The sequence below is a fragment of the Galeopterus variegatus genome, unplaced genomic scaffold, assembly GCF_000696425.1.
Source record: "Galeopterus variegatus unplaced genomic scaffold, G_variegatus-3.0.2 Scaffold289, whole genome shotgun sequence".
In the NCBI taxonomy this organism is placed as follows: domain Eukaryota; kingdom Metazoa; phylum Chordata; class Mammalia; order Dermoptera; family Cynocephalidae; genus Galeopterus; species Galeopterus variegatus.
The window spans coordinates 130,425-143,482 of NW_007726400.1; the positions used below are offsets into that span (position 1 = coordinate 130,425).

The 13,058-nt window shown below is 38.4% G+C and overlaps 1 protein-coding gene across 1 annotated transcript in view; it reads left to right on the forward strand.

Annotated features, from left to right (window-relative positions):
• Positions 1–13,058, forward strand: part of DNAH6 (dynein, axonemal, heavy chain 6) — a gene marked incomplete at its 5' end in the record, with an annotated part of 237,332 nt that overhangs the window by 120,061 nt on the left and 104,213 nt on the right. Inside the window, 3 exons of the mRNA XM_008567062.1 lie at positions 5,951–6,182; positions 10,689–10,841; positions 12,111–12,251. Coding sequence (XP_008565284.1) covers positions 5,951–6,182; positions 10,689–10,841; positions 12,111–12,251 — 526 coding nt within the window. The remainder of the gene's footprint in view (positions 1–5,950; positions 6,183–10,688; positions 10,842–12,110; positions 12,252–13,058) is intronic.

Here is a 13,058-nt window from a genome sequence, read left to right on the forward strand (position 1 = left end):
TCAGGTCCCCCAATATTATCATAGAGCAGATGCTTCTTCTGTCACTCTGAAATGGGCTTTGTGGAAAGAGACATCCTCTTCTTTTCTTTGTCTCTGCTGGTGACTCTCCGTGTGTGTGAATGCACTCCAGTGGTTGGCAGACCATCTGCATGGTGGTTGTGGTGTCTAGCTGTTTCACAGCAGCCATGGTTATTGTGGTGGCTGTGGTGGGCCACCCACATGGAGGTGCTGTTTTTGGTATGCTCCTTGGCACTGGTGGTATGCCTGGTTCTGGGGTGTGTCTGGTCCCCTTCTCCATGCCTCTGGTCCCTGGGCAGGTCCCAAGGTGCTGGCGCCATGTGCCTGGTTGTGGGAGGGCTGTCCGGTCCCCTTCTCCATGCTTCAGGTCACGAGGTGAGACCCAAGGAGCTGGTTTGGTGTGCCTGGTTGTGGGAGGGGGGTCTGGTCCCCTTCTCCATACCCCAGGTCCCTGGGTGGGCCCTGAGGTGCTACTGCAGTGTGCCTGGTTGAGGGAGGGCAGTCCAGTCCCCTTCTCCATGCCTCAGGTCCCCGGGAAGGCCCTGAGGCACTGGCACAGTGTGGTGGGTTGTGGGAGGGGTGTCCAGTCCCCTTCTCCATGCTTCAGGTCACCAAGCAAGACCCAAGGAGCTGGCTCGGTGTGCCTGGTTTTGGGAGGAGGGTCCAGTACCCTTCCCCATGCCTCAGGTCCCTGGGCAGGCCCCAAGGCACTGGCAGGGTTTGCCTGGTTGTGGGAGGGTGATGCAACACTTATTGAAGTGGCTCTTATCCTGTTGGACAATTCTAAGTGTTAAAGTGACCTTCCTATGACTTCAGGTGTCAATTCCTTCCTGTGGAGCAGTAATAATAATGGCACTCAGTGTACATATAAAACCACGATATTCAGCATCTCACTTAACCATCACAACACCTCTCTCTATGGCTCAGTATCATAATCTCTTTACAAATAAGGCTCAGAGAATGTTCCAGTGGCCTATTGCTATGTAATAAGCCACTCCAACACTTAGCAGCTTCATTTTACCATAATCTCTAATTGCAGTTGCAATCAGACAGCAGCTAGAGCCCCCGGATCATCTCTGCCTCCATGTGGTCTCTCCACACATCTCTCCAGCACAGCAGCATCAGGGTGTCCAGGCTTCTTACAGGGTGGCACAGGGCTCCAAAGGCACGTGCTCCAAGACAGAGAGCCCGGCAGAAGCTAAATGGCCTTTTTGACTTAGCCTTGAAAGTCACCTAGCATCACTTCTATCATACTCTTCAGTCAAAGCAGTCATATAGCCCCACCCAGGTTCATTAGAAGAGAACAGAGACTGTCGATGGAGTCAAAGAGTGAGCAGGACCAGAAACATTGTTGCAGCCATTTTTGGGACAATGCAGTAGGCCGCTGAGAGGTTAGGTCTGAAGTCCTTTATGTAGTGGACTGGTAGGCTGGGGATCACGTCCAGTGATTTGGCTCTATCTCCACTGCAGGTCCTCCCACCCAAAATCGGCTCACTCTTTTTCATGGCAGCCCTCCCAATATTTAAAAATCATCCCCATGCTTTTCTTAGCTTTATCTTCTCTAAGCAAATTATCCCAGTCTTTCATATTGCCTGTTAGAGATTATTTCCAGCCCTCGACATACTGAGCACTTTGTAATTTTTCAATGTTCCACTTAAAGTGTGGTACCAAGATTTTATATCATATTCTGTAGAATAAACAGCATGAAATACAAGAGAGAACAGGATTTCCCATGGTCTACTGCTGCAGCAGGATTTTAACAGCTTTGTTTTTTTTCCCCAAGCCAACTACATTTTAGTGTTGGTCCTTGTTAAGATTGACAATTAAACCCCCAGGATTTTTTTTCACATAAACCATAAGCAAATAAAGTCTTTCACTTGTCCTATCTTTCTGCTCTTTAATTAACTTTAATTCAAGAATTTGTTTGTCACAGCTCGAGTGTTATAACATACAACCATTTGCTCCCCATCCGTCTCACTGCCAGCATACCCACACTCTATCCCCTGACAACTTTTATTCCCATAGCTCAGGCAGTCCCTAAGCCTGCAAGGAAAAAAATAATGTCAGCACTCTGGTCTGAGAAACTTCCTGGAGAATAGACCAGATGATAGGTAAAGCCAGCTGAATTGTATTTATAATCTGTCTTACTTTTGTGAGACAGAATCACCAGGCCACTCAAGGTTTGTTTAAAATATTACAGGGGGAAATTAAAAACCATGCGTAGAATGGTGGAGATTTGGTTTTCAGATACACAAAGGACTGCCATGTAAATAACCATGTAGACGCGTTCTCTTTTTTTCTAAAGAAGATTAGTAGTTAGGAATCAGAGAAACATATTTCTACTTGTAAGTAAGAGCTTTCAAACACTGGTTAGCGATGGAAAGGGCTTCGTTATAAATGTGAGTTATGGAGTTATAATATTCAGAAATTTAGCACATCCTGCATTTCCATTTATTGGAAATAATTTTGTTTTTCGTTTCTTGGCATAGGGTAAGTGGGTAAAAGTCTTCCCAACTCAGTGAAAAAAATTTACTTCAGAACTAGTGCTTTAAGGGGCAAACGCACCAGGCAGTTTCTTTCCTTTTTATTTTAATTTCTCAGTATATATTATAGTTGATTTTTGTGTCCCTTTACCCGTTCTTCTTTCCCCCTCCCTCTCTCCCCTCCCCCCCACCTACATCGTATCTGTTCACTTGTCTTAACAAGTACAAGGAATTGCTGTGATTGATGTGTCTTCTTCCCTCCCTACCCTTTATTTGTTTGTATATTTATTTATTTATCTTTAGCTCCCACAAATAAGTGAGAACATGCGGTATTTCTCTTTCTGTGCCACACCAGGCAATTTCTACCCATCACATGCCTGCAAGTCTTCACCACACTCCAAGGGTGGTAGAACAGATCTATCTATTAAAACATAAGCCACTAAGTGGGAGAGTGAACTGTCACCTACTGCATCAGAGAAAATGTAACATGCCCACTACATTAGAGGATTCTCACTGAGGGGCGTTTTTGAACTATTTATTGGTAAATTACCAGAAAAAATAACATGAAGAAGCAGAATGGACAAGTCATTTGTTTCCAATAATCTCAGATAGAAATAATCAAACTAATATAAATAATAATGTACATGGAACAAGGAAAGAGTGACATATGAAGTGCAAGATTTTCACAATATTCAATATTTCATCCACTGTAGGATACTTGTGCATTATGAAAATATAAAAAAAAATTATTATATCTATTCAGCCCTCAGTTTTGTACTCACATGTACAAGAGAAACAAGCAAACAGATAATCTTATGCATCTTCCACTAGATGTGCATTGTGACAGAGTCGCAGCAATAAAAATGGTGCCTGTGGGTCTTGGTTTTTCCAAGGAAGGAATCGACAAAAGGTTCTAGGGAAGGAGTCAACAAACTTCTCTTGTAAAGGGCCAGATAGAAAATATTTTATTGATAAAGGTTTGAGGTCTTGGATGTGCTAATTAGTCTGATTTGATCATTACACATTGTATGTATGTATCAAAATATCACACTGTACCCCATAAATATGTACAATTATTATGTGTCAATTAAAAAGTGTATTTTTAAAAATACATCTTAAGCTCTTCAGGCCATACAGTCCCTGTTGCAGCCACTCAATTCTGCCATTGTAATGCATAAACAGCCACAGACAATAAGTGAATGAATGAGCTTGGCTGTGTTTCAATAAAACTTTATTTATATATTCTAATATTTGAATTTCATATGATTTTCACATATGAAATGTTACTCTTTTGAATATTTTTCAACCATTTAAAAATCTGAAAACCATTCTTAGCTCGTAGACCATTGAACACACACACACACACACACACACACACACACACACACAGTTAGAGAGCAGGATTTGGCCCACAGGCCATAGCTTGCTGACCCCTGTTCTAGACAAAGCAATGTTCTCAGGCATTCAGGGTATGGAAAGAGCAAACCTGTCTGAGGAGCAGGAGATGGAGTGAGGTTAGAGAGGACCAATTTGAAAGTTTGATTCTTGTTTCAGAAGATCCTAAATAGTGACTAGGAGTCTGTACTTTGTCCTTGGAGGAGCACTCCTTAAGTAAGTCCTTGTAGACTCCCTGCTCTGGTCTCACACTACACAGCTCCTATTCCTGCCACCAAAGATGATGGAGTATAATAGCTAATCGGTGCTCCCTATTTCACAGCTGTCCAGGTCTCTAGAAGTTGGTTATTGGAATACAGATAATTTATGAAGCACCTGCCATGATGCTGTGCACTGTTCTCATGAGAACGGGACAGCATCCAGCCTCATGATGGAGCTCACATGAGGGAAAGGGCTTGCATGGGTGTCTTCTCAAGGATTACAGAAACGATGTTATACTTTCATAATTATAAAGCCATTATAATTTTAAAATATTTGAACATCGTTTTCTCCAATTATCAGCATCATGAATAAAACTAGATAGATGATAGACAGATAATATACGCTTCTTGTAAAAAAAAAAAAGACAAAATTAAACATGCTTTTAAATTTCACCCATGATTTCTAGTTTTGCTGACCCAGTCTGAGATTTTAGACATTGATAATGATAATTTCAAAAAGAAATTATTTTTACACTTTGTATCTTCTTTTCAAGATCATTCCATGATCAAGATCTTTCAATTATCATTCCATTTTTTATCATCTAAACAATATATAGACTTGAATCTATATAACATTCACTTTTATACTGTTTCTTCCCCCTTCTTGGGTTTTTTTAATTTTGTTCATACTTCTGCATATCTTCCAGAAATTTTTTAGAAAGTGTTTGCAGATGATTTACTCTCCGGGCCACAGCATGATATTTTTCCCTCTCTATTCATTGTGTTATAGAGTGTCATCTCATAGAATAGATGTCTGAGGCCAGCCTAAAAGTATTTGTTCCTTTGGGTGTAATCTATTATTTCTGCCTTAGATGCTCACAAAACTTTTCAGTTATGTCTAAAATGTAGATTTCTATTTTATATAATACTATATTGATATATCTCCTAGAAAATATTTAGTGTTTCGCCTTTCTCCTTTTCTCTTCTTCTTCTTTTTTTTTTAAATCCCTGACCCTCAGTGACTGCTCTGGGTCTGTGGACTTCGCTCTGGTGGTTTCTTCCTTTGCTTCAGTCACTGTGGCATCGGTTCTACCCTTCTTGTTACTCCTTCTGTAATTCCTGCTATGTGGCCTCTGGGATCCCATTTGTTTCTCCTAGATTTGTCTGTCTTTTTTCTCCGAATTTTGAGTATATTCCTTGAGTTTGTCCTCTACTTTACCTATTCAATTTTCCTCTGAGGTTTGCAGGTCGGTTGTCAGATTTTCCATCTTTATTCAATTTTTCCTAAACTCAGATTTTTTTCTCCTTCTTTCTAAGTACTCACTAGTATCATGATGGTAGTGCTTTCTTTAATTCTCGTTAACATGGTTTGGAAAACCTAAAATTTTGTTATTATCTTGCAGCAAATCTATTTCAAATTGTTTTTCTGATTTCTTCTGAACTACAGTGTCTTTTCCTAGGTCCAGTCATTTTTCTGCTCGCTCATCCTTGTAAATGGAGACCTGGGCTTGCCGATATAATGGTTAACATACATTGTGTCCTAGATCAGCCAGGGTCCCTGACAAGATCCTTCACACTTTGACAAAGGGAGGAGAGATTTTACTTTATTCTAAATTTGCACAACTAAGGCAGAGAGCCAACAGCCTGTAGGAAATGAGGAAGAGACAGGAAAATGGAAAAGCCCAGCAGTAATGTTCATCCTACCTTGAGCCTCAGACATAAAGTCTCCTCTTGCAGCATCCTGCTCAAAGCTGAGCTCCGCTGGCCAGCAGCCTTCCATGGTGGGGCAGGCCCTCTGAGCAGAAGCACATCTGTGAACTTGAATTAAATCTTTCTCTGCTTTGCTCCCTGCAGGATTGCCCGGATGATTCGTCAGGAAAGAGGCAATGCCCTCCTTGTGGGAGTAGGAGGCACAGGAAAGCAGTCTCTTACGAGACTTGCAGCTCATATATGTGGTTACAGATGCTTGCAGATTGAACTTAGCCGGGGATATAATTATGATAGTTTTCACGAAGACCTGAGGAAGTTGTACAAAATGGCTGGCGTAGAAGACAGCAATATGGTTTTCCTTTTCACGGACACCCAGGTACATGTTTAAGTGGCCCACGAGTAAGAACAGGAAATATACAGGTATCATGGTCCAGTGTGTGCTTTGAACACTTTGTAGGACAAATTTCAGCAGATCGTTCCCTTTGATAACAGATTTCCTGCACCTTGTAAAAGACTTTTATAACACATTTTATTTCTTTTATTTGTTTTAAGTATTTTCCCCCTTTAAATTCTAAGTACTTAAATATGATCAAAGGTTAAAGAGGTGAGAAAGTTTTTAACTTTTCTTTGAGGAAAAGAAAAAGATAGCAGCAAAAGGTAATAAACTCTGTCTTTAGAAGTATATATAAGAAAATAATTCCCTAAATAAAATCAGTTAAAGAAATATGCTTTCCCCAAGAAAAGGAAAAAATAAGGGCTATGTTTTAGGGCCAAATTAACTTTAAAATTGAAGTAAGATTAAAAAAAAAAAACTGAAGTAAGATTATATCTATATCTACAACAGCCAATTTAGCTGATCTTGAATTAATACTCCAGGTGAGGATTTTCTACATTCATTACTTTTGGGTAATTTAAGTTTAGGAAAAATAAACCTTTCTGGAAATTAGCCAAGAAATTAAAAAGTGATAGATTTGACATACAAATATTTTAAGCTTCTTTTTAATTTTTAAATATTGTTAAGTAGGATTAAGTGCAAACACAAAACGCGAAAAATATTTTTAACATCTATGACATGCAATGAGTTTATATCTTAGCATATAAATATTTATACAAATGAAAAATGAAAAGCAAACACACTAATAGAAGAAATATAAAACTGTAATTAGAATGTGAATAAGGAGTTCCCAAAAACAAACAAGGGCTTTAAACACCTGAAGAAATGTTCAGCTCCCCCATTACTAAAAGACATTTAAATAAATAAAAATGCCAATGGTTTGGCCTTGAAAATTGATAAAGTTTGAAAATCATAATATGCAGCATTAGCAAAGTTATGGGGGAAATAGACCTGGAAGACTTTTCTCACTGGAAGACTGTAAGTCAGCAAAACGTTTCTGGACGGTAGTTGGCAATAAAGTTAGTAGATAAAGCCTTTAAATTTCACTTACATATAATCAGAGCTGCATTCAAGGTTTCATGTACAACAGTATCTACTGTAATATTTTTAAATAATAATTTGAAAGAGCTTTAATCTCCAGAGAGAGAGAGTCAGATAAGTAAATTCTGGCATGATCACATAATAGAGAATTATGTAAAAAATGAAAAATCATATTGTAGAAACATATCCATTAATTAATGTGGAAAATGTTCAGAATGTGTTGTTACATCATTAGCATGTGTACAAAACATCTACCATGTAAGCTCTTGGGTTCAAGGTACATCAAAGTAGATATGCCATATGTGCAATTAGAAAACATCTAGGTCATGGGGTTTTGAGTTTTGCTTATCTATAGTTTCTAGTTATTCTAAAATTAAGATATTTCTTATAGCATCTTTAACATTGCTTTTATTTTTTTTTTATTTTTATTGAATCAAAATTGATTATACAGGGGCCGGCCCGTGGCTCACTCGGGAGAGTGTGGTGCTGATAACACCAAGGCCCCAGGTTCGGATCCCATATAGGGATGGCCGGTTCGCTCACTGGCTGAGCGTGGTGCTGACAACACCAAGTCAAGGGTTAAGATCCCCTTATCGGTCATCTTTTAAAAAAAAAAATTGATTATACATATTTTGGGGGTTCAACATTGAGATATGTTGATCAAATCAATATTACTAGCATATATATTGTTACAAATCATAATTATTCTTTATGCCCCTTGTCCAATCTCTCACCGTCCCCACTCCCTCCCCACACCCCCTCTAATTACCCTAGATTTTTTCTCTCCTTCTGAAAGAATAATTGTTACTCTGTTGATTTAGCATTGCTTTTAAAAGTCAAGCAAGTCGTATAAAAAGACTCAAAGTATTATAGCTCCAAAAATCAAGTCATACTGTCCTGCTCCACTTTAAGCAAACAAAAAGCTATTACACTCTGTTGAAAGCCTCAGCTGATCTCAAATGTCCTGTAGTGAAGAAGAGTGAAAACCAAAATAACTGGAATGCTTGGGTGTGTATATAGGAGTATATGTACATACACATATATTTGCAAAACTATTATAAATATGAGAAGAAATTGAGAGAGATAAGATGTTAAAAAACAGAGTTTAATTTGCTATTCCTAGCAAATACAAAGGAGAAATAAGTATGTTTAAATAATATAAATATCATGATTTCTAAGCCAGAGTTAATAGCCAACACAGGGTACTTCAAAAAGTTTATAGAATGATTTGTATTATCTTTTAATTCTATTTTTCCACAACTTTTTGAAATACCTCATTTATATTTTACAGAGGAAGCAAATCTTTTCTAATACTACCGAAAGTTTACAAAAACTGATCATATATTAGGTTTAAAGAAATTTTTATTGAATTTTTAAAAGCATAAACTGTACAATAACCTTCTTTGCCTGTGCTTTAATCAAAGGAGAAATTAATGATGTGGCTGAGTGCTTTAGAATGCTTATATAAAGATCAAGAAAATCAAAATCTCTGTTTAGATAATAGGGGAAAAGAACTAAATATTTTTAAAAATCTATGGAATGCAACCAAACATTTCTCAAAGTTAAATTTATAGATTTGAATCAAAAATTAGAAACTACACAAATCAGTTTACTTAAAACTTTAGGAGGAAAAAGGCCACAAGGAAGCATCAAGACAAATAAGAAAAGGAAACAGTAAGATAAAAAGCAGAAAGAAATAAATTAGGACAAAGAGAACTACTGTTTATTCTTGGGAAAATTAACAGACACAATTATGTCAAGTTCATTTAAGAAAAAACAGGAAGTTATAAATGAAGAAAAAAATAACAGATACGTTGTCATAGTTAAATATATAGGACTCAAACTTCTATATAACTAAAAATTAACTGAAGTTAAAGAGTAAACGATAGAATATTTTAAAATATTTGTATCAATTATGAGAGGCAATAGGTTTATTTTATAGTATGTAAATTATTCATTCAAATTTAAAATGAAACCCCCAGCATGCAAAGTTTGAACAGATTTTTTTAATGGAAAATGATAAATGTGGAATAGTATTTTCCCTTGCTAATAATCAAAGACATACAAATTAAATTTTCCCAAAAGAAACATTTGTACTCCCCAAATAAACAAAAATAAATATTAAAGGTTAATGAAGTCATCCTTGAATTGAAAGAGAAATAGAAGAATCTTCAAAATCCAGAAAAGATTAATGCACTTTAATTACTAATCTCACTCCTAGGAATTTATTCCAAGACCATAATACAACTGTGGAGAAAAGCTAAAAACCTAAAGATGCTCTTATAATGTAAACAACACTTTAAACCATGTTCATGTAAATGTAAGGCACATCAGCTCAATGGTCTGTTATACTCCCATATCTATGATTGTAAATATGAGTACTCTAGAGAACAGTAGATTAATATTTATGATAAAATGGAAACTGAAAGGTGAAGAATATAAAATACTTGCACATATCACTTGAACTAGGTAAAATATGAATGCCTTTTTTTTTAACTTTCATTCTTTTTTTATTTTTTATTTTATTTTTTTTAATTTTGTTTTATTTTGTCAATATACAATGTGGCTGATTATTGTGGCCAATTACTGACACCTCCCTCCCTCCTCCCTCTCCCCCCCTCCCTCCCAACAACCTCCTTTCTGTTCACTTGTCGTATCAACTTCAAGGAATTGTAATTGTTGTGTCTTCTTGCCCTCCCCCACACCCAGGTTTTGTGTGTATTTATTTATTTATTTTTAGCTCCCACAAATAAGTGAGAACATGTGGTATTTCTCTTTCTGTGCCTGACTTGTTTCACTTAATATAATTCTCTCTAGGTCCATCCATGTTGTTGCAAATGGCAGTATTTCATTCTTTTTGTAGCTGAGTAGTATTCCATTGTGTAGATATACCACAGTTTCCGTATCCACTCATCTGATGATGGACATTTGGGCTGGTTCCAACTCTTGGCTATTGTAAAAAGTGCTGCGGGGCCGGCCCGGTGGCGCACTGCTATAGTGCGCCGCTTGGGAAGCACGGTGGCGCTCCCGCCGAGGGTTCAGATCCCACATACAGACCGGCTGCTCACTGGCTGAGCGAGGTGCGGGGGCAACGCCGAGGTTTGCGATCCCCTTGCCGGTCCCGGCCCGGTACGGGCGCGACACTGAGGGTTGCGATCCATTGCCGGCCACGAAAAAAGACAAAAAGGAAAAAAAAAAAAAAGTGCTGCGATGAAAATTGGGGAACAGGTATACCTTTTAAGAAACCAAACAGGAAGGAAAAATGAAAAAATCAATGTATTTGCTATTTTAGAATTTTAGAATTTCATCTAATTTTTAAGATTATATTCTCTTAAAGATAAAATTAACTCCTGTGAATTTTAGAATAAATCTTTGCATTATAATTTATATGCAATTAATGTAAAATGATTGAGTGAGTTATAATGGCCTGTCTGCTTTCTTCTACAGATTGTAGTGGAGGAGTTCCTAGAAGATATAAATAACATCCTGAACTCGGGTGAAGTGCCTAATTTATTTGAAAAGGATGAACTGGAACAGGTTTTAGCAGCCACCAGACCAAGAGCAAAAGAAGTAGGAATTTCCGAGGGGAATAGAGACGAGGTAGGACATGCCAGAATAGTTATATGGCTTTAAAAAAAAAAAAGTTGTCATAACCTCTCATTTAACAGTTCACAGATGCCCTTAAGGGGTCTATAGATAGAATTTTTTTCAATAAAATTTGTTTCCTTTGCAATTCTATGTATTTTATTTTCTTCGTTCAAAGCATTGGTTCACCAGACTTCCAGAAATGTCCATGGACTCAGACAACAGAAACCCTACTGCCCCACTGGAGTTACAGTCTTATCCAAAGTAGCAAGCTTCCCTTACTCTTCTTTAAGCACAAGTTTACTTCACACACCCACAGGATCTTGCCTAAGGGGGGCTAAGGCATGAGTTTTGTACTTTCTATCCCCTAAGCAAATTTGTGACACAGCTAAAACAGAAATGCGTTTTCTCTCACTCTCTCAGGAACAGCACAGCTGTTATCCACCTGTTTCTCCAGCATCATGCTAGGCTCACACACTGTTATTTGTCTACCCATCTTTTCCCTTCTTCCTGCACCTTCTTTAACTTTTTGGCTGTTCTTTCTCATGTCTTTTCTGTGCCCCTTGGCAAGATTTTCCTCCCCTGCTAGGTTGGGGATTATAGGTATAGACATCAACTCTATTTCAGCCAATGTAAGCAGAAAGGGATTTACTAGAGGGATACAGAATCATTGGAAGGGTGAAAGAAGAGATTCCAGACAACTCCTTGGCATGAATATAAAATGCACACCGTAGACACCAGTGCTCAAGGAAGCTGCTGCCTCTGCCACAACCACTCCTGCTGAACCAGGAAGCCATGCAACCAATCAGCATGCCTCTGCTTCAGCTGCAGAGCCATATGTCCTCCAGCATGTCAGGAAGCAGCTGAAATAAGGAGCCACATCCAGAGATAATAGCCCCAGCAGCCATGCCACTTCTGCCAGGCTCTGCACCTGCAAAAATTGATGTCCTGCACCCTGTGCCTCTATCCCAATTATCCTCCATCCCAAAGCGAAACCTCGTATGAATCTCTCTCTCCACTTTATTCAAGGGGTCTCCTCAAATACACTGATGAGGAGGACCTAAATCATATCCAGAACCATAGTTGCAATAGAGTCTGCAAAATGTTTCTAATCTTTCTAGACCGTGTGAAAGAAAGGGTTGGAATGGATGCTGAACAAAACAGTTTGTACATCTACCATACTAATTTTTTTATTTGATATTGGTAGCCTTAAATGTATTAGCCAACACCTATTTTCATTGTTGCTTCATCCTTATTTTAAATAAATATCTTTCTTTTTGTCAGGTGTTTCAATTCTTTATCAGCAGAGTCCGTCAGAAGCTGCACATTGTCCTCTGCATGAGCCCAGTCGGGGAGGCATTTCGATCTCGATGCCGGATGTTTCCGTCCCTTGTGAACTGCTGCACCATTGACTGGTTTGTCCAGGTTGGTGACATCCTATATGTCTTTGAGAAGTTGGACTTGCTTGATTTTAAAGAGGTAGCACATTGTCTGAGAATAACTTACAGGTACTCACACTAGCTTTAAAGCCTGCTGGGAATTTACATTCATACAGGGAATAACAATGACAATCACAGAACAAAAACAAAATGATTAATAAAGGAGGAGGATACAACTGAATTTCACTAAGTACAAGTTATCAGTATTCGAGTGACAAGAGCTATTTCAATGGATGTTGGGGGAGAGGGTTCAAAAGAGAAAAGGGGAGAGAATCAAAGACAGTGAGTAGAGACAACTCTTTCAAGGAGTTTTGCTCCAAAGGAAAGCAGAAAAATGGGGTAATAGCTAGAAGGGTATAAGAGGTCAAGAGAAAAGTATTTTTAAATGGGGAATATAAGCAGCATGTGTGTGTGTGTGCTGATGAAAACTGATCCCAAAAAGAGAAATGTATTGAAGATGCAGCACACAGAGTTAAGCGTGTAGGACCATTGTCCTTGAATAAGCAAGAAAGGATGGATCTGGTCATCAGTGAAGGAGCTGACCTGGGCAGGGAGCACACACAGCTCACCCGAGTGACAGGAGGTGAGGCCAAGTATAGGAGCTCTGAAGCAGGGAGGTGGGAGGGTGTGAGAGCTTTTTGAAGTTCTGTTTGCATTGCTTCTATTTGTTTTAGCCATGTGAGAAGCAGGGTCATCAGCTGAGAGTGAAGAGGAAAGAAGAAATGTTAGTGGTCTGAGGAAGTAGGATAGGGTGTAAAATACTCACTTGGGAGATTACAGAACTAATGAATTA